The following is a 19,970-nucleotide window of genomic DNA, read 5'->3' on the forward strand; positions in this document are numbered from 1 at the left end:
ATTCAGCATTCATTTGTTTCCAAAGTGCTTGTGTATTTTGACAATTAACATAACCCACACATTTAGGGTCATACCACACTATTAATCTCTGGGCAGCATTCTGAAACTACAGAAGGACAAGAGAGAAAGAAAGTACATTTCTAAGATATAGGCTTTCCCTCCTGGCATCTGTGATCTGTATAGGTACAGCACAGAATACACAACATAAGCCTGTTAGGAAAGGAAGGATCTCTCCATTGCCTGAGATGGCTGACAGGAGTATCGCCAAGGAGTGCTTACTGTAGATAAAATCAAATCTCACTTTAATGGTAAGAATAGTGTCTGGCAGAAGGAATATGACATTTATGTTTATTAATGAAGAAACATTATCTTTATCTCACATCCCTCTTTTCACCTGTTGCTACTAACAGTTCCTGAATTCTCCACACGAGCTACAGCTCATTTTCAATTTTAGGGAAGCATCTTATAAAACCTCTCTTACTTTACCTATATAGAATGTCATGCAACTTGCTTAGTATTAGCAGCTAAATTTGCAGCAGCCTTAGGCTGCAAGCTGTGAACCTTCCCCTATGTATATTGAACTGTTACCCAGTCAAATAAAAGAAGGTCTCAGAGTCAGTTCAAACTGAAAGATAAGGAAGCTACAATCTTTAGCAAAGGCTACACACTTAGATATAAGAAAAGAAATGGCCCAGCTACAGACAGTGAAAGAAATCCAGGAAGAATGCAAAGACTCCAGACCCTTAATATTCCTACTGGTCTGTACGGTCAGTGAGGGAAGGGGAGCTTAGACTGTAAGGGTATAATTGCCCAGGTATAATCCCACTGTTCAGAGTCCCTCTTAAAAGGCATCCAGCTGGAACTGGAGAGCTATAAACCAAAGGTATTTTTAAAGAGAAATCATTCAGCTTATTGATTCAGCAGAAACCGGAATTTAAACCCCATTATGGTGGCTGGCACACATAATTTATATGACAAGTAGAGAGGGAAAAGAAGGCAGAAATTATCCTAATGAATAATTATAACTGATGACAGTGCAAGGGCAGGGAAGAGATTAATTTCCTCCACAAGGTGAGTTTTCTGCATGACACTGTTTCTGTGAAAAATTAGCTGCTTCTTTGTGTGAATCTAACCATATGGAGAGTTTAAAATAAAGTTCTGCAGAACAAGTCTGCTATAGGTTATCTTCCTGTTCCTAGAAAGAAGACAGAGCTATAAAAGGATTAAGAACATGAAAGAACTAGAAAAAATAATAAAATAATAATACAAAACCCTGAAGAGAAGAGGTAGAAGCAGACAAAGGGGCTGTGCAGCAACTATCTCCTGGATTCCTGGCTAGTAGTTTTGTTTTAAAATTGAATTGGTTATACCAATTTTCATTAACAGAACACATTACCCAGTAACACTGAAATATTATTTGCAGAATACAGGTGGGTATTTTTTCACTGAATTCTTGTGGCACTCACTTTATATTTAGCCATAAAAGGATGTCGGCCACCCATGATTACCATATCATCCTCTCGGCTCAGAATAAGACGGACTGCTCTGCTGGTTCTAAATCCAAAAAAGAAAAGTCAAATTGCAATTAAAATAAAGGATGTTATTAATAAGATGGCTATGGCTACTCATCATGTATCCAGGTCCAGCCATGCATATAAACATAATTTAGGTTAAACTTAACTTTAATAAGCCTGAACATATGCCTAACACAATGTCCAGATTTCATATTTCTCACATTTACAATCATGTCAGAATTTTTATCTCTTGAAAGCCAACAAGATAACTCAGTGCAAACTACTCCTGAAGAATCTATTTCAGTGTTAAGTGTTTGTCATTTCTTAGCTATTTAGAATCATACTGAAATAGAGTGTCTTGGAATGAAACCAAAGTATCAATAACGATAAAAACAGGAAAAATAGTCTAGAAATGCATATATCATTTAAAATAATTACTTTAGAAAAATGTACATAAAGTTTAAAATAAGGTCCTAAGAATAAAAAAGATACTTTAAACCATAAAAGAAATATTATTTTTAGCATGACCTGTTAATAAAAAACACAGATAATGTGGCCAAAAATAATCAAGAGCAAATTTTATACCAGTGACAGTAGAAGTAACATAAACCTATTGAGCTAACACCTCAGATGACAAGATCATTTTGGCTGAAAGATGTAGCCCAATGTGAATTCGGCAGCAAATCAGTTATGCTTATAAAGGAGTTTTGTATGCCCTGACAGCTAACCCTGCCAAATTTGGAAGATGGGGGATGGAGCTTTACATGTTAATGTTCTTAAACGAATTCAAGCAGTATTAGAAAAAGCAAAGTACCTCAGCGATTTATGCTAATTTTGACTGAAAAATGTTGAGAACTGAGCTAAAACTACTTTTTCTTAAAAGCAGTTCCACTCATGACTCTTCCTTCTGCATTCTGCTGTGTCAACGAAGCTCACAATTGGAGGGTTAGTGTCATATTTTATTGAATGCAGGAAGTCCAAGTAGGTAGGGACTGGTCCTTTTGAGTATTTCTAGCTCATACTAATATAATCTTCTTGCAGCCCATTAATTTAGTTGAGGCTAGAGCTGCTTAACATAAGTAATCCAAGAAAACAAAACAAAGAAATGTACTGAACAGTCTTGCAAAGTGTGAAGTCAGGATTGTATGACATTTTGACTAGCAGCTTTGGAAAAGAGAAATCATTTTAGCCAAAATGGAAACTTTGTTTGCTTGTTTCATATCTCAAAACACACATGCTGCCACTTACTTGTTTGCTGCCACTGCAGCAACTGATGCCAGTAAGCCAGTTCTCAGGATTTTCCCACCAAAAGCTCCACCAACTCGTTTAACATGGCACATGATCCTGTTGGCTGGAACACCTAAACTCGCAGCTACCATCTCCTGTAAAACAAGTTTTAATATTTTATGCCAACCCAAACAAAGTCCAAAAGCTAGATTCTGAAATAGAAACCTTTTCTAGAAAAGGGTTCCACAGATATTTCTATTCTTCTATCAGATGAATATAACTTTTCCTTTACCCTAGGTTAAAAAGCAAAGAAAGAATAACAACAAACTCTCAACAGTGCTCACATTTCAAATCTTTACCATGCAGACTGTGAAAAGACCATTGGCCAATGTGAACAATAATAATCTTGAATTACATTGTCTAAATAGTAGGAAGCTTTGGGTATAATAAAAATGGATTAGTAAACAGTTTATATTATTTTTATTACTAAGGTAATACCTCATTCTTATTTAAAATAAAACTATTTGTTTCTTAATTATCTAAGGTCTTGCTAGTGTCAGGAATGTTTTTGGTTGAAATAATTTTCTCAGACACAGAGTTCTTCATACTAGTTGGCTATTGGCAATATAATAATAATGGAAATTATAAAAGGAGCAGAACTGGGCGTTGAACACAAAATGCCAGTGTTGAGTCTGAAATACCAGCAGTTTCATGCACTATGGCCATTGATCTGCAGACCACAAGCTATGGCAGCTTTGTTTTGTCATTTAACATTATGACAGTGTCTAGAGGGCTAGAACACCTCTGCTATGAAGACTGAGAGACTTGGAGTTGTTCAGCCAGGAGAAGACACCTCCAGGGAGACTTTACTGTGGCCTTTCAAATTATAAAGGGGATTTCACAAGAAACAGAGGAGGACTTTCTAGCAAAGCTTGTATTGACAAGACAAAGGGCTACGCTTTTAAACTAAAAAAGGGCTGGTTTAGACTGGACAAGAGAAATAAATCTTTTACAATGAGGGTAGTAAGGCATGGGAACAGGTTGCTCAGAGAACTTGTGGACACCCCATCACTCTGAGTGTTCAAGGGTGTGTTGGATGAGACTTTGAGAAATTTGATGCAGAGAAAGACAGCCCTGTCCATGGCAGGAGTGTTGAATTAAATAGTCATTAAAGGTTCCTTGAAACCCAAACCAATCTGTGATTAGGAGACTGCTGCATGGAGTAGCAGTCTCACCTACAGCTGTTAGACTTGATCAGATCCTCAGTCGGTTCTGACTCTGTAGAGAACTAATTGCTCCTCACTCCAGTGGAAAACTGAGATGGAGGAGCCTCAGCACTCCACAGGGAGTTTTTCATGCCTACTATAGTGGAGGTATGAAGTACTTTGTTCAAAAGGAAAGGAGAGACTTATCCTGGCAGTGGAGTGTTCAGTGTTTATCAGAATACAGCAGCACGACAAAGCAGCTGTTATTGGACATCTAGATGGCAACTTCATGTTTCTGTGGCTTCTGTTCCTACAGATTTGTAACAAAACTTTAAAAGCTCTATTGTCACAAGTCCACATGCTTTCTCTGAGAATGCTCTGCATTACCTGAATAACTGCTGGATGCTGTGTTGACACATACAAATCCATTTCTTTATCCTCTCCTTTTGGAACAACAAGCATACTCTGAGTCTCCATGTAAAAGTGTTTCTGTCCCCCAATGCAAATCTCCCCTGATTCAATGAGAAAAATACAAGTATTACTGAGGGAAAAGGACAGAAGAAATCAACCAGAGAACTAACAGCCCACCATCATGTAAATGATGGTAATCAGTTCCAAATCCTCTGATACTTCTTGTGTGAAAGAGCAACATCTAAAATAAAAACACAAATTAAAATCCTTGTAATATTAAATTGGTCTTGTTCCAGCAGCATCACCAGAACTGGATTAAAGCAGAACACTATTGCCCACAAGTGGTGACAACAATCAATAAAGCCTAGATAAGTTAAACAAAGCATGCACATACTGGACCAGGTCAAGAAGAGGGCCACCAAGATCACCAGGGGGCTGAACCACAGGATGTATGAGAAGAGGTTGAGAGAACTGGATTTATTCATTCATAAGAAGAAAAGGTTTAAGAAGAGATCTGTCTACAACTACCTAATGGAAGGGTATAGACAAGAGCAAGCCAGACTGTTCTCAGAGATGCCCAATGGAAAGAGAAGAGGCAATGAACACAAGAAATTCCAGCTAGAGATAAGAAAAATCAAAATCAGCATGAAAGCAGTGAAACACTGGAACAGGTTTCTATGCAACATGCTATAGATGTTGCATAATCTCCATATTTGGAGGTATTAAAGACATGACTGGACATAGCCTGTAACAACCTGCTCTAACCAGACCTACTTTAAGTAGGAGGTTGGACTAAGACTCCCTCCCAACCTAATTATTCTGTAACTTTTTCCAAGAACAGGTGATGCAAAAAACTTGAATGTAGCAGCAGAACAACAATACACTAGATTTAGCCATTTTCTCAGGCCTAATGACTATATGGAAAAAAGGTAGAACTGGGACTTGAGGAGCAGACAGCCAAACCCAAATACTGACAGCCAAAATTTTCTCATCAAATGCATTCTACAGTTTACCTTCAATTATATTATCAACAGTTTCAAATGCTTCATCAACATTTCCTTGTTCTAATTTTCTTTTTGGCTCAAAGAATGAGTTGTGTTTTATAGCTTCCTGTAATGGAGAAAAAGAGAAATGGGGGAGTTTAAGTATTTCTAAGATTCCCAGCAGCCCTTTAGTCTCAGGACCAACACCACTGTCTTCAGAGACTGGAACCACCAGCTACCTAAATCAATGAACAGCTGTATTCCATCACTTTACTGTCATTGTTGAGTTTGTTATTCAATACCAGCAATTCTTTCCTGACGCATCCTGTGTAACTGATGACAGCAGTTTCTGAAGGAAATGCATTCAGTTTATTTAACCTGCTCTTCCCAGTCATACACCCAGGAAGTGACCAAGACACCACAAAGTATGCAACAGCATCATCCAAAGTGTGATGCCAGTAAGAGGGGAAGAAATCACAAGGACTAAGTAAAGGTGGAATCTATTTATAAATTAGCATTTGCTTTATTTCTAATGAGATTTCATTGGATTTTCAATTCTAATGAAATGTTAACAAAATTTGTCAGCCTTTATCTGTTTTTCTATCAGAAAGATTGTTCCATTAGACCACACACACATTAAAACAAGCTGTAAAGTTGTTTAATGCTGAACTAATGCTGATTCCCTGTGTGTTCTTTGTTCCTTACTTTTATTCTCTTTGATCCAGGGTAAGTCCATATGTGACTCTCACATTACACTTCTAAAATATTCATCCCTAACACCTTTCTTTCATTTTCCCCCAACAACTCCTACGTCTCCAGCCTAGCTTTCAAGCTAGACAACAGATAAAAATGCTAGAGATAATCAGGAGCTAACTCTTAGCCACTATACACATGCTGACTTACCAACTGGTAGCTACCAGAAAATTAGAAACCAGCATGCTCATTGCCTTTTCCTCACTGGGAACATTAGAATGCAAAAAAACAGAAGGACTGTCCTAATGTTTATTACCGTAAATCTTGTCAAACCTTCATACTTTCAAAACTGCTGCCTATCACAAGTGGTCAAAATTAGACAAAAGGTTAAACATTTATTTATAGGGAGATACTCATACTGCTTAATTGGATGTTCAAATTCATCTTGTTTCCTTAAAAATCATATTTTAAAAGCAACTAAAGCGTGCAAACTGCTTCCATTCATTAAATAGGTAACACAATAAAAAAGCAGAAGAAATTATTAGTACCTCAATTGTTAAAATTACTGGTTCCAGCATTTCATACTCTATCTTCACTTTTGCAGCTGCTTGTTTGGCATGAACATCTGAATCTGCGACCACGGCACAGACAATCTGACCCACGCAAATCACCTGCAGAATACACATCAGTACTGCAACAGTGGATTCAAGCAATTCCCACACAATCAGTAACACAATTCATGTGTTACTGATATTCTTATTTTACATTACCATCACTTACGTTTCCTGTTTAGAAGTTTTCTTTGAGTTAAGAACTTTTGTATTTTTACATCATCCATGAAGCTAACAAATTCTAAAAATACCACTGTAACTACAGAATCAAGGAAAATATACTGTTCAGAAATGGATAATAGGACAATAAAAGGCTGGGGAAAAAAAACAGCTAAAATTATGAAAATCAGTTGCAAAAAGATTGTATTTATACCTCATTTTTTGCAAATATAATCTCTGGATCATCAGAAAAATGAAACTCATTTGCAGCTGGCACATCATGAGCTGTTATGACATCAAACACACCTGCTCCTTTTAGGGCCTCTGAGGTATCTATAGATCTGATTGGGATATGGGAAGAGAGAAGTGTAATTCATTAATTATGCAAACTGATCACAGAAGAAGGGAACACAATACAGAGGTATATTTCTTCTACTATCAAGATTTGCTCATAGGCTCACACACACACTTTCTTTCTGTCTCTGGCATGTGGAGAAGCACAGATAAAAGACAATTTAAGATTCTGCTAATCTGCTTCATTTATAAAAGATAATTTAGATATAACAGGGAAATCATTGGCCCATTAGGTTGCCTGAATTGCATTGGTTTAATAAAAAATCACGACACAATTACAATATTACAACAGCAACTTTCTAAGACCTGACAGCCTACACACATATTGCAAGATACAATTACTCATCTGCAGATGGAGGATTCATGTAGAGAGATATAAAAGTTACAAAACCAGTATAAATGGGGAAGGAATGGAAATGTCTAGGTGTATAAGGATCAGAAGGAACAGCAGAAGGTCTACAAGAACAGCATGTTTTGACAGCATCTACTTCAGCAGGTCATCAGATCCCTGCACATGTACAGGCATCTTCTCTGGACACCCACATCAGGAGACAAAGGAGACCGACTAGATTCTATTGACTTGCAGAGATGGGTGTGATGTCACCTCTGTGATGACACCAAAAAGAGGGCTGCCAAACCCAGCAATGACCTAAGAATAAGCCAGGGAATATGACAAGGACTCAGTAGCTAGAAGCCCCAGTCCTATCTGTCATGACAGATCACTTGGTTGTGTCTTGGTGCCTGAATGTTGAACAGACTGCTAGGATAGGTGTGTCTTGGCAGCATAAAAGCATACATTGAAACAGTTTTCTTACAAAATAAAATCCTCTTCTCCACCCTTTTCTCCTATAAACCTCATATGAGTTTTGCCACCTTGTGGCTGCAATGTTGCCACACTACTTCCTACATTTTGAACTATTTTCTTCTTTCATCATGTAGTTAAGGTTTAAAAGCAGTATTGGTAAAAGTGAATCTTGAAGTCTATTTGCACTGCATAGTTGAGCACTTTGTGGAGGTAGCTAGGCTAGCTCTGTGCTGGTTTATGGACCAGAAACAGTTCACCCTTACTGGTACAGTAAAATGGGGTGAGACACTTAAATCCTAACAAACCTTTCTACTAGTGCAACAATAATGCTTCCAGCATGGATTTGCGTGCAGGTATCAGGCATGCTGTTCTGTACACACATAACTCATCAGTTCCTAAAAATCTCAGCAGCAATTCATGACAACACTTTCTTCAGGTCCACTTTGAACACTTACACAATCTTAGCATGAGCTCTGGAACTAGTGACAGGAGCCAGGAAAAGTTCCCCATCCACAGAAGGAAGGTCATCAATGTAGACTGCTTCACCAGTGGCGTGCTTTATCCCAGACTGGTGCATAACGGGCCGTCCTACAGGGTCCTGGGGAGACTGGCTTGGATCTACATCCTGAACAGTCAGAAACATACACCCAGCACCCCCAGGTAAGGAAAAAAACCAGTCCTGTTACTCTTACAGTGATCAGAAAATCAGGTGAATGAACAACTGCTCATACAATCATCTTCTGGTTCAATATTGAAAGAGATGTGGCTGCAGGAGGTGACTGCTACTCCTGGGGACTTCATTCTCCTCTTTTCTTCTCTTATGGAACCTTCAGAGAGTCCCACACAGGGCTGTTTATTTGGTTTTTTTTCCTTAATTATTTACAAAGTGACAAAACCAGCATTTTTTCAAAAGACATTTTCCTCCCTTACTGAATAGTGTAATGAAGCTTTGATCATTTTCTGAATTATTCTCAAAAAATTCTGCTCTGAATGTTACCAGTGTCAGGTGGTTTACTATGAGCTATATGCAATGGTTTCTAAGATTTGTCTTCCTCACTGAAAGAGTGCAACTGATTACATAAATCAGTGAGAAAATACTGCCTAAATATTTTCTTCCCAATTATTTCCTTGCACCTGTGTATGAATTTAGTGTCTTACTAATCTTACTTTGCTATTTTTAAAATTAATACAGCATTTCCAGTTAAATCTGCCATGTGAACTAATGTTGCAAACTTCCAGAACACCTTTCCAATTTTTGTGTTAGTATTCATGCTAACTTTTTGCCTTTTCTACATTTAGAATTAGTTAATTGCTTATGACTTAAAATGTTTTTACTTCTAAAGCTTCTAGCACACAAGTGTTCAGGCTACACACTTGTGCTTCCTGCACTTTCTGGCACACTGTCTGCTATTGGCACAAAGTCAAGAATGACCACTCTTTGCTCGACTGCCTGAAGTTCCTCAAATGGATGTCTCAGCCAAACCACTTCAACATTTCCACCACAGAATGACAACGTATTTGGATTTCAGGATAAGCATTCTTTTTATTCATCTTAATAATGTCCAAATGAAAGAGTGCAGACAAAAAATATGGCCTTACAAAACCTAAATAGAAATTTAAAGTGGAAAATCTCAGATATTCTGGGTTTCTAAATTTCTATTGCTCAGTGCCAATTGATCTGAGTATCAAATTGTTTCAATTTCTGATGTTCAGTCACTTTATTAGAGATGGGGAATAAACTGGGGAAAAGTCACAGAAATAGTCCCCTTGATCATGGCTCCTCTAACTGCTTCTTGCCCTTGTATTTTTAAAAATAATAACAACTCTGAAGGAAATTTAATGCAACAATTTGAACAAATATGAAGAATTTAAAGCACGTGTTGTTCTAGAGAATACCTAAAAATTAAAAGAAAAACAAGTATTTACCTATATTTCATTTGAATTTTTCTTTAGGTTTCCAAAAGTTGGTATTTTAACTTGTGTACTGAGGGTGTCAAAATATTAAAAATCCTTGCAGGTGTTTCCACCATGAACTATTTATACGATGAGCCCAGAAAATACCAAATGTGTTCTTTGCTGCTCTCTACTGTTGATTTAGGACAACTTGCTTGTGTTAATTTGAGCACACAATCATCACACACCATCTTGATTCCTAAATCTACAGTAAGAGCCCCTGAGGATCTTGAAACAACAATACTATAGCTGTGCTACAGTGTATATATATACTATACCTGGTCTTTCCAATCTTTTTTTTTTTTGTTTTTAAAATTTCTCTCTAACTGGTTAGCACACTGCAATAAACCAATTTTGCGCAGTCTGACAATGGAGTTTGCTTAGCATATTTATCTTCAAAGCACTGTCTAGAAGAAGTGAGTATACCCCAGAATCTATTTTTATAAACAAGGCTTCTCCAAATGAGATACAGTTAAAATCAACCACTAAAAGCATATTGCTTCCAGTCCTTTGGAAAATCTGAACCTGACCTTCACACCACAGCTCATGTTAGAACTGTGACTTTTTACCTAGTCTCATAAAGCACAAAACAATGTCAGAATGAAATCACTTGCCTGATATATTTGGATACTCTGGGGCATTCTGGTTTTGAAATCTTGTAGGACACTCCCATATTCCACAGGTATGCCTGGATAATGGCAAGAATCCTGAAAAAGAAGTGAATTATTACTAAAACTCACATTTTGAACATTACAATTAGAAAAGCCAACAATCAAAATCAAGCACAAAATCTTTACACAGGAAATGCTCTCCAGGCTCAAACTAGAAAGGCCTAAAACAACAATCTGAAAACAATGTCGAGGTTTTAGGTGTCACTAAATAATATTCAAAAATGTATTAGAGTCAACAAATATACTTTTTAAAGTAAGTAACATCAAGTAGGGACAGACAGAAGAGCTTTGTTTTGAGGTCTGATCAAAAGTGGCTCAGAATCACTCCTGGTACTCAACAATTACCTATAATGTTGATTTAGAGGAAAAAGCTCAAGGTAACAGAAGAAAAGTGTTAAAGGAATATTTTTCTATGTAAGAATATATTTAAGACAAAAATAAAAAAGTAAATTACCCTAGAACATCTTGGCAAGTGAAACTTTAGTGTCCTCATCTCCCAGTCAACAGCTCATACAAGAAGGAGGGTTGGTTTAGTATCTACAGCTTTTTTCCAAAGCCTTTATTTCTATTTCATCTATTTGTGTTTTGAACTACAGAGTAAGATCTTTTGTTTATTGCCTTTGGGTCTGGGAGCTTGCTGCTGGTATGCTGTTCTATTAATATAGCTGAAATGTCTTTTAAAGCCTTATGTCCAAGGTAAAGATATCTGAGCATCTAAAAGTTAAATCTCTCTGTCAGCCTCTTTGGGAGTTAAACACTTAGGTTATTGAGTAGCTCCAAACACCAAAGACAATGATTTAGCACACTGCACAAATTGCAAGCACTAACATATAGCAAGAACACCCCTTTTATTTGCTTGCACAAGAGCAGACATGGGGAACACCTGGTTTGCTCAGCCTGGAGGAGAGTAAAGGGAGACCTCACTGAGGTCTTCAACATCCTCACAAGGGAAAGTGGAGGGGCAGGTATCAGCCTCTTCTGCTGACCACTGAGAGCACTGGAGGAAATGGCATGAAGTCGGGAGGGGAGAGCTTTAGGTTGCACATCAGGAAGAGATTTTTCACCCGGAGAGTGTTTGAGCACTGGAACAAGCTCCCCAGAGCAGTGGTCACAGCTCCTAGCCTGAGTTCAAAAAGCATTTGGACAATGCTATCAGGCACATGGTGGGACTCCTGTGGTGTCCTGTGCAGGCCAGGAGTGGGACTCCATGGTCCTGATGGGTCTCCTGTAACTCAGTACATTCCATGATTTTATGAACTAATTTACCATTGTCTTCAATGACTGCGATACTTCCAGGAAAAATCTGTAGAAGAAACTGACCATCAAAGTTTTCTTATAGTCTACATTTTCATCACCAGCTGAGTCTGGAAGAGCAATTTCCTTAAGGACAAGTCTGCATGCTTCATCCAACATTTGTTCATTCCAGTGTCTGTCAGGAAGAATAATAGATACAATCAGACCAGGACTAATAAAAAATAAATACCAATTGCAGTAATTTATGTGTACCATTGACCACAGACATACTCCTGATCACAATTAAGTCAAAATATTGTTTCTAATAATGTCTGCAATTTTTAAAATGGTGTAGATCAATGTTGCTCACAGAGCTACACTCCCATAAGCAAACTGAATTAAGTGCTATGCCAGCATTTTTAAATAAACAAATACATAAATAAACTCTATTACAGCTTTAAAGTTGCTTTAGCAGTCTTACTGATTCTCACCATATTGCAGATACTATCCCATATTTGAAAAAAAGTAGATATAGATGCAAAATGTAGATACTTCCAAGGGATCTAATTAGCTGTTACATTTTCTGAAAGCACTCTCTTCCTCAAGTAACTCAACACCGTTAATTCTGTATAGCTACACGGCTACAGATACCAAAATATTAAGTCTACTAGACTAAATTTCATAATGTTAAGCATCAAAAAATAGCGAACACTTCAACTAAAGAAACAGTTGCATATTAAATAGCAACAAAAGGCAACAGGGGCTTCATTTAGTGCTACTTTTATGCTGCTTGAATTTGCAATTTTTTTCCTCCAAAACTTTGAAAAGTGCTGCAAAGTGAGAGGGAAAGTCAGGGACTAATTCCAGAGATTACTGAGACCTTGTAGATGAAGATATGTTGAAAAGGTGAAGACCTGACTTGTGCTTCTAACTTTATTTGGCCCATCTACTGTTCTCAAACTTTGTATCTTTTAGAGACAAACTGAAGGACTCAAGAACACTGATGAGAGGATTATCAAATGTATGGGGTACAGAGTAATTTACTCATCCTTGGGTTTAGGTGCACAACTGACTGATGTATACCTCACCCACTTATCTCACAGGCCATCTCTTATCTCTCTGCATAATTCACACTGGAGCTGCGCTTCATGTGCAAACTCCAAAATGTAACAATCCTGAAAAGTCATCATTAAGGCTTGATCATTCACTTGAACATACAAGGCATCAGTCAGGCAAATGAAATCTTTCTGTACTTTCGTGTCACAAGGAACATGAACCTGAGCTTTCAAAGTCCCTTTGCTCAGACACACAAGACAAAGAAATTTTACCTTCCAGTAAGTGTCCAACAGGTTTGTTTTGCACAGACTGTTGTTGAGACAGCACCTCCATAGAAAATGCTTAGATCCTTTATAATGTCTGTACCTTCTTCAAAAAGGACCCTCATCCCAGCATTGGTTATCGGAAGAGCATTTTCCCGTCTTGGTGCTTGTCGAAATGCAGAGATGTACTCCCCCTGAGCAAGATTACAGAAATGCAGACATGTAAGTATCTGAAAGCAGATTTTGTTATTGTGCTATGTGAAGCAAGAGAACAGAAAATTAAGAGCACAAATTCAACTTCCTGAGTATTCAAGACCATGCACTTTCTTCTCTTGACCTTTCACCAGATTTAGCATCTTTGATTTTCTAGCAGCTCATACACAATCCTCTATCACCTACACAACTCAGATGACCTAGATTTTTCATGGTAGATAACAGGAAGACAGGGATTTTGTGGGGCTGTATTTATAACAAGACCATAACTTTAGAGGCTTCAACATATTGCCAAACTTCAGTATTCATATAAGATAACCCATAATTCTCTTCTAAGATCCCATATCCACTCTTGCAAACCCAGTATCAGTTAAAGACTATTATTCAGTTCAGCAACATTTATGGAACCACCATATGCACATATCCAATCTTATCCCATTTTAAAGAAAAATCCTCAGGAGATGACAATGCTTTGCCAATTTGATGCCAGTCATATCACAGGTGAGCAGCCTGCTTTGGTGAGAACAATGGCAACTTGTCCAAGACCCCTTTCCACAGGGGATCTAGACAACTGCTATTTCCCTCATCATTTTAGGGCAAACTTTTTTCTGAATATTACTCTTTATGTAGCATTGCCAGCTACCTGTTGAGTTGTGTTTTTTGGCTGAAACTGGGAGATAGTATGGCACTGAAATGAATAAATGTAAGGAATTCAGAAAGTGAGCAGTAACAGTGCTAGTTCAAACAGATGGATTATGCCCCTTCTTGCTCTTTATTTCATAGTCTTTAATTCCGCATAAAGCAAATCTAAATAAACTAATAACTTACCTTCCTAGAATAGGGAATATGGATAGAGACTAAGATCTCTTCTGGTGTAATGGTATTGTTACCAACTCCATCTGCAAAAATATCACTCACAGGAATCTGTCGCCTTTGTCCTAAAAAAAAAAAAAAAAAAAACCAAAAAATTCAAATCCAGAAAATTCCCTACAATTGTGCAATTAACACAATATCAATAGTATTTTAATTGGCAAGAAATACCTGCTGCCTTCCTGAATAAATAAACACTACAGAGCTTACATAAAAAACTATCAGTGATATTTCCATAAATTCAAATGGTTGCTCCATCTTCCATAACATCATAATACCAGATTCCTAAAAAAAGTACTCAGAGGTCAATCCCCATTCTATAATCCTCCCTTCCAATACTGCCATGATGATTCCACCCTCAACCCTATCAACTTATTCCAGATCTCTGCAGCTGCTGTCATAACTACCTTTCAGTCTAAAACATACAAAATGAGGAAGCAAACTGAGTGGTAAAGAACTGCTGCAAAAGTAGAATGTTATTAGGAAGGTGGGGCTTTTGTTGTTTAGGTTGTGGGTTAATTTCTTCTTTTCTTTTCTTTGTTTGCTTTTCCCCTGAGATTCTGAGCATTTCCAGGAGTCCAGAAAGGAATAAAAGCTATTGCTCTTTCCTTTCTCTTTTTGATATTTTGTTCTGAAAGTGAACATATTTGTTATTCTGTGATGCATATTATGAAAGTTCAAATTCTTAGAAGGGAAGATGACAAAATTCTGCAAGGAACCTAAATCTCTAAGAGCCCTTTGAACATTTAAATGCTACAGAGACAGGCTATCTCCTCCTACCTTTTGAAGCCAGAGTGAGCATGCAGTTGCTGGCTGCCAGAACAGGATTCAAGTCTGATGTTGATTTTCTACTTATGATGTTTCCACCAAATGACTTGAAAAAATAAAGAAGTTTATGTTACTTTTCTCTATAATCATCATATTAAGTGACAATACAATATGCAAATTATATGTACATTTATACGTATTGAAAGCTACAAAAAGAAGTATTGATAGAAAATTCATGGCAAAATCAAAATTAAAAATGCAAGTTCTACATGTGGTCAGGACCAATTACACATTTGTTACAATTTTTTCAAATAGTAATTGCAAGTAATTCCCAACATACAGCAATATTTCTTATCTGTTCTCCGCCCAGAGTTCTCAATTGCTGCAAGACAGCACAGAAAACCCTTGTCTTCTCTTCAGGGAACTTGGCAATTGCATTTGTCAAGATGTCTTTCACTAGAGAGAGGCTGCAGGCAGCTCCCAGAGTTAACCCTGTAACCAAAAGATCATGAAAGTGTAACCTGTGCATTGCTTTATTGCCTGGGTTTTAAAGTGACTTCAGACTGTAGAGTTATGACAGCTCATGGGAGCTAAGGCAGATAAAAGGAGAGAAGCCTTTGCATTTTAAAGGAACTGGAACCTTTATTTCAGGAGACTGAGGGTAAAATCTCTAGAAATTATGAAATAGAACTAATACCTTACTTCCTCTGCTGAAAGGGAAATCCCTTCTGTGCTTCCAGCTGCACATCCCAACTGCTTCCCTTACACCTTGCTTTGACTGAGTAAACATTTAGGAGACATCACACAAAGGTGAGTCAGCTTCAAAATGCCTTCAATAGACTTCCTACTCCAAAGCATGACTTCCATCCTAATTTCATCTTCCTTTGCATATGTACCTGCTAGTTATTCTTCTAAGGCGGGGGTAGGTAGCATTGGCAGCAAAACCCCAAACAGTCCTAACAATGAAGACAGTATCATTTTTCCCAATAGAAAGAGAACTCATATGCATTTACTTCAGAAGCTTTTTTTTGAAAGATTATACTTCTGATTTTTTTGTAAATGGTACAGAGTTCCCTTCTATTAAAAATAATTATTTACATAATAAATTAATGTTTTCAATGAATACTGGGATTCAATTAAATGTATAAATGAAAACAGAAATAAATTTAATGCATTTTAATTAAGCAGAGCAATATTAAATTTTGTGTATTTAAAAAAATTAATCAAAACATATTTTGCATTTAAATCTGATTAGAGAGAGGAAATTATATTTCTGGCTGGCAAACTAAACTGCATACCTCTTGTTTTAGGACTAGTAAGTCTCACCTTCAAATACCTAGGTTTTATTTACACACTTTAAAGAAGGAGTAAGAATTCTCCCAGCTTCTTTTCAATTCCTAGCTACTTTTCAGAAAAGAATAAACTAGTCTTTGAATAGAACTGTATGACTGACCAGAAATAAAATAGAGATTCTAAATGCAATGACAGAACTATCAAACACAGCTTATCACTTAAGAAAAAAGTGGCTTTCAGGCATATAGCAAGTAATTCATCAGATATGACTTTCTTTGAAAATTTGGCCATAAGCTAGTACAAGGTAATTTTTATTCAATTACTTTAGACTATTATAGTAAGTTGAGACCTGTTCTGGTTGTAGTTCCAATCCACCAGAAAGGATTTAAAACCCAAAACCTAGTCTAACTAAAAAAAAATCTCCATGCTTATTATAAACATGTAAGTTGAGGTACAACATTTTTAACCTATTATAATCAATGCTGTTATGACTGAGAACAAGATTAGTCAATGCATATCAGTGATGCCAGTTTAATCACAGCCTTTTTTCTAATGTAACCAAGCATGCCACATGCTAACTCTCCCTGTGGTTCTGTAAGGATCTCTCTGCTATTCAGCAGTCACAGAGCAAATCCTGCATGACTGATCACCAGAACCAGTATTGCCAGAATAATCACCCTTGCTCTAAGGCCCAAGATAATATTGCTGGTCAGCTCTGCACTGAGTCAGGAAGACAAAACCCTCCTGCACTGTGCTGTTGGCAACAGCCCCTTGACCTGGGAAACAGCCAAGCATGCTTAGGGAATGAGTTGCTCAGCACTCTGGAATGGTGCAGCATTCCTTACTGCAAAGAAATCTACTTTGGAAAAAAGTAATGTTTACTGACCATCATTTGTGTATTTCAGCACATTCAGATCAGGGATGCTTGCAGGAGCAATAAGAACTGGATGGAACACACCTCTGAACTTCATGTCAGGTCCTACAAGATAGGAATAGATGCAGACAAAAAGCTTTTCTGTAAAGACAGCTCCCACATACTGGAACGTAAGCTTAGGGATGAAGATGCAAAAAGAACCACAAACGTAGCCCCAGTCCTCTCATGCACACTGGAACTAAAGCAACAGGAGCTGTTCTGATCACATACATACCCACACTGGTGTTCCCAACCACAAGAGGTGCTTTAGGGTAGGTGGCTTTCAGATCCAGCAGTTCATCCAAGCTTACAGGAGAAATCCATGTTACTCGCTCCCCACGAAAAACCAGAGTTCTTTTTGGTTGATTTTCTGCCATTCTCTGATGGAGAAACATGGCAGATTTAAATATTTAGACATACAGACAGAAGTGAGGTCTAATAGACAATAGACTGAAAGTCAAAAATGTTCTTAAACAACAGCAATTCTACACAGTCCTTTAAAACTGGATAAAAAGGGGACAGAAATGTTATGCTGGCTAATGTTTGCACAATGGTGAAAGTTGAGACTGTGTGGGTCAAATGTCTTCAAGTAATTCCAGTGGGCTGATAAACAAGAATGATAATAAACAGTCCCCTAGCAAAAGATGTAGGGATAGATCCTGCAATTGCTAAAACTGTTAAAAAAGTGATTAAAAAATACTTAGTAGTAGTTCTTGGAGAGCACCAATGGCACTGACAGCAGCATCCCCTTCTAGATTATGCATACACTTAAGTGTCTCTGGCTGTTCTAGCACTGATCACTTGGAAATAGCTTGTGAACCAGTGCTGGTACAAACACACAGTAAAGAACTCCTGTCCTGCAGTCATCAATCTTTCTCCAGAAGCAGTCAGCTAACTACAGAATCTGGCTTTGAATCTCTACAATGGTAATAAAGTAAAACAAACAGCATTCAGTTTTTCTAGGGCAAATACTGCTGTCAATAATTAAGGATGCCTAACGCTTTCAATTCCAGCTGTTTATATCTTTGGCATACCTTAATCATAGGGGCTAAACACTCTCTGATCTGGGTGGCCATCTGAGAACAGACTAACACAACTATTAAGCCACAAAACTGTTTTCCAATGTTAAAAATTGTTTGCCATTCAGTTTGCTGTGAAGTATTTTTATCTTCAGCTGCTGGACTGAAAATTCAGTTTAAGTTGCTTCTTTATCTTCTCACCTGACATCTAACTCTGCAGCTTCATTTTCCCAATATGACTTTTTTTGGTATGCGAATATTCAATAAGCTTACTGGGCAAAAAACAACAAGGAGTATAATAACATTAAAACGTTCTGACATTTCTTCTGATGAATTACTGCTAAGCAGGACTTAAGAAATAATTCTGAACAGAGCAACAAATAGTCTATAAGCAGCAAAAAGTACCATTAGTTCTGGAGGGAAGATAAGCTCCTGGGTGGGATCTAAGGGCTGGAATTCATCTGCCGAAAACAGGCTGGTGGACACCTTAAAAAGAAGACAAGCAAAGACCAAGAATTTTCTCTCATCATTAATTTCACAAAACAATAATAAAAGCAAAAGCAAAGCCAAACCAATAGACTGCCACTGAAGTTAGTAAAAAATTTAGTAATTTCATTATCACTTGGATTGTTTTTAAATCACCATGCATCATTTGGAGGTGCTGAGGTGAAAGAAGTGTTCATAATATTTTCTTAAATGTTACTGCTAACACAAATGACAGTGCAGAAGCAAGCAACTGAAGGACTAAGGACAGGCTTCCTGTAGTTCTACTATAACAAAGTAGCTTCATGCCAACCTAAAGTACTGAAAACCCAAAGAGGTAGATCAGCTATTACTGAAAGAAAATTAAGAACAAGGTGAAATACTTGTATGGATAAGAGGTTTCACATAAAATCACAATCATAGCTATAATTTTTTAGAGTGTATCAATTCTTCAGAGTCAAGCCAGCAGTTTTCCTAAGACACCAGTACTCAGAGCATCACTGATCATTGATTTAAGCAAATTTCACATATGCCCTAATGTCTTTCACAATATAATTCTCACTGTATTGGTAAAGCTCAGACTATTAATAGTACTGACCCTGAAGAGCTGTTCAAATCTCAGCTCTGGAGACCCAAACTACCTTATACCAACTATCTGACACAGATAGTGCTATCAGAGCCCCCCCATACAAGTTTACACATAGAATCCTCAATTTTTCAACATATTTCCAAATTTCTCATGAGGAATAATAAAATATCATATTTATCAAATACTATATGCAATATTCTTTCTCTAAGTTTTATATTGAAGCAGGGTCAGTATTATATTTAAAACTTTACCTTCTCTTCATTGTCAAACAAATTATCTTCCTGATCCAAGCAACATTTTCCATTTGCTTTTCTTTGACAACAAATGGATTCCTAAAATAGGAAAATCCCATTAGTGACATACTGCCCAGAATGGCAATGAGTTAAAGCTCCTAAGATAAGAGTGACTCTGTATTTCAATAAAGTTCAAGATGAAGATGAATAACAAGCTGAATTAGAAGGATTAAGTGTTAAAGGAATGATATTAAAAAATTATTTTAAGTCATCAAATGTCGACATCCTTAATACAAAATAATTCCCACTGTGTAGAATTCTTTTGACATTGTGAGAGCAGATGTAGATGGTCTGTATTGCTTCCTTTACCAACTGTTCACTCCCATTTCTCCTTGGTAGGTTTCTGACACATTGCAGTGCGTGATAAATTCTAAGAACGTGGACTGAAATT

General features: G+C 37.2%; 1 protein-coding gene across 4 annotated transcripts in view; it reads right to left on the reverse strand.

The window, feature by feature from the left end:
* The window catches only part of AOX1 (aldehyde oxidase 1), a 38,709-nt gene that overhangs the window by 12,581 nt on the left and 6,158 nt on the right, over positions 1 to 19,970 (reverse strand). For all 4 annotated transcript variants that reach the window (XM_063162427.1, XM_063162428.1, XM_063162429.1 and 1 more), the window contains 17 exons: positions 19,538 to 19,618; positions 18,620 to 18,700; positions 17,431 to 17,575; positions 17,169 to 17,261; positions 15,330 to 15,481; positions 15,002 to 15,095; positions 14,180 to 14,289; positions 13,148 to 13,332; positions 11,853 to 12,015; positions 10,530 to 10,622; positions 8,418 to 8,587; positions 7,018 to 7,144; positions 6,582 to 6,704; positions 5,371 to 5,467; positions 4,334 to 4,458; positions 2,763 to 2,896; positions 1,467 to 1,554 (listed from right to left, as the gene is read on the reverse strand). In XM_063162427.1, the coding sequence (XP_063018497.1) occupies positions 1,467 to 1,554; positions 2,763 to 2,896; positions 4,334 to 4,458; positions 5,371 to 5,467; positions 6,582 to 6,704; positions 7,018 to 7,144; positions 8,418 to 8,587; positions 10,530 to 10,622; positions 11,853 to 12,015; positions 13,148 to 13,332; positions 14,180 to 14,289; positions 15,002 to 15,095; positions 15,330 to 15,481; positions 17,169 to 17,261; positions 17,431 to 17,575; positions 18,620 to 18,700; positions 19,538 to 19,618 (2,061 nt within the window). The remainder of the gene's footprint in view (positions 1 to 1,466; positions 1,555 to 2,762; positions 2,897 to 4,333; positions 4,459 to 5,370; positions 5,468 to 6,581; positions 6,705 to 7,017; positions 7,145 to 8,417; positions 8,588 to 10,529; positions 10,623 to 11,852; positions 12,016 to 13,147; positions 13,333 to 14,179; positions 14,290 to 15,001; positions 15,096 to 15,329; positions 15,482 to 17,168; positions 17,262 to 17,430; positions 17,576 to 18,619; positions 18,701 to 19,537; positions 19,619 to 19,970) is intronic.

This window comes from Melospiza melodia, chromosome 8 (assembly GCF_035770615.1).
Source record: "Melospiza melodia melodia isolate bMelMel2 chromosome 8, bMelMel2.pri, whole genome shotgun sequence".
NCBI classification, from domain to species: Eukaryota; Metazoa; Chordata; class Aves; order Passeriformes; family Passerellidae; genus Melospiza; species Melospiza melodia.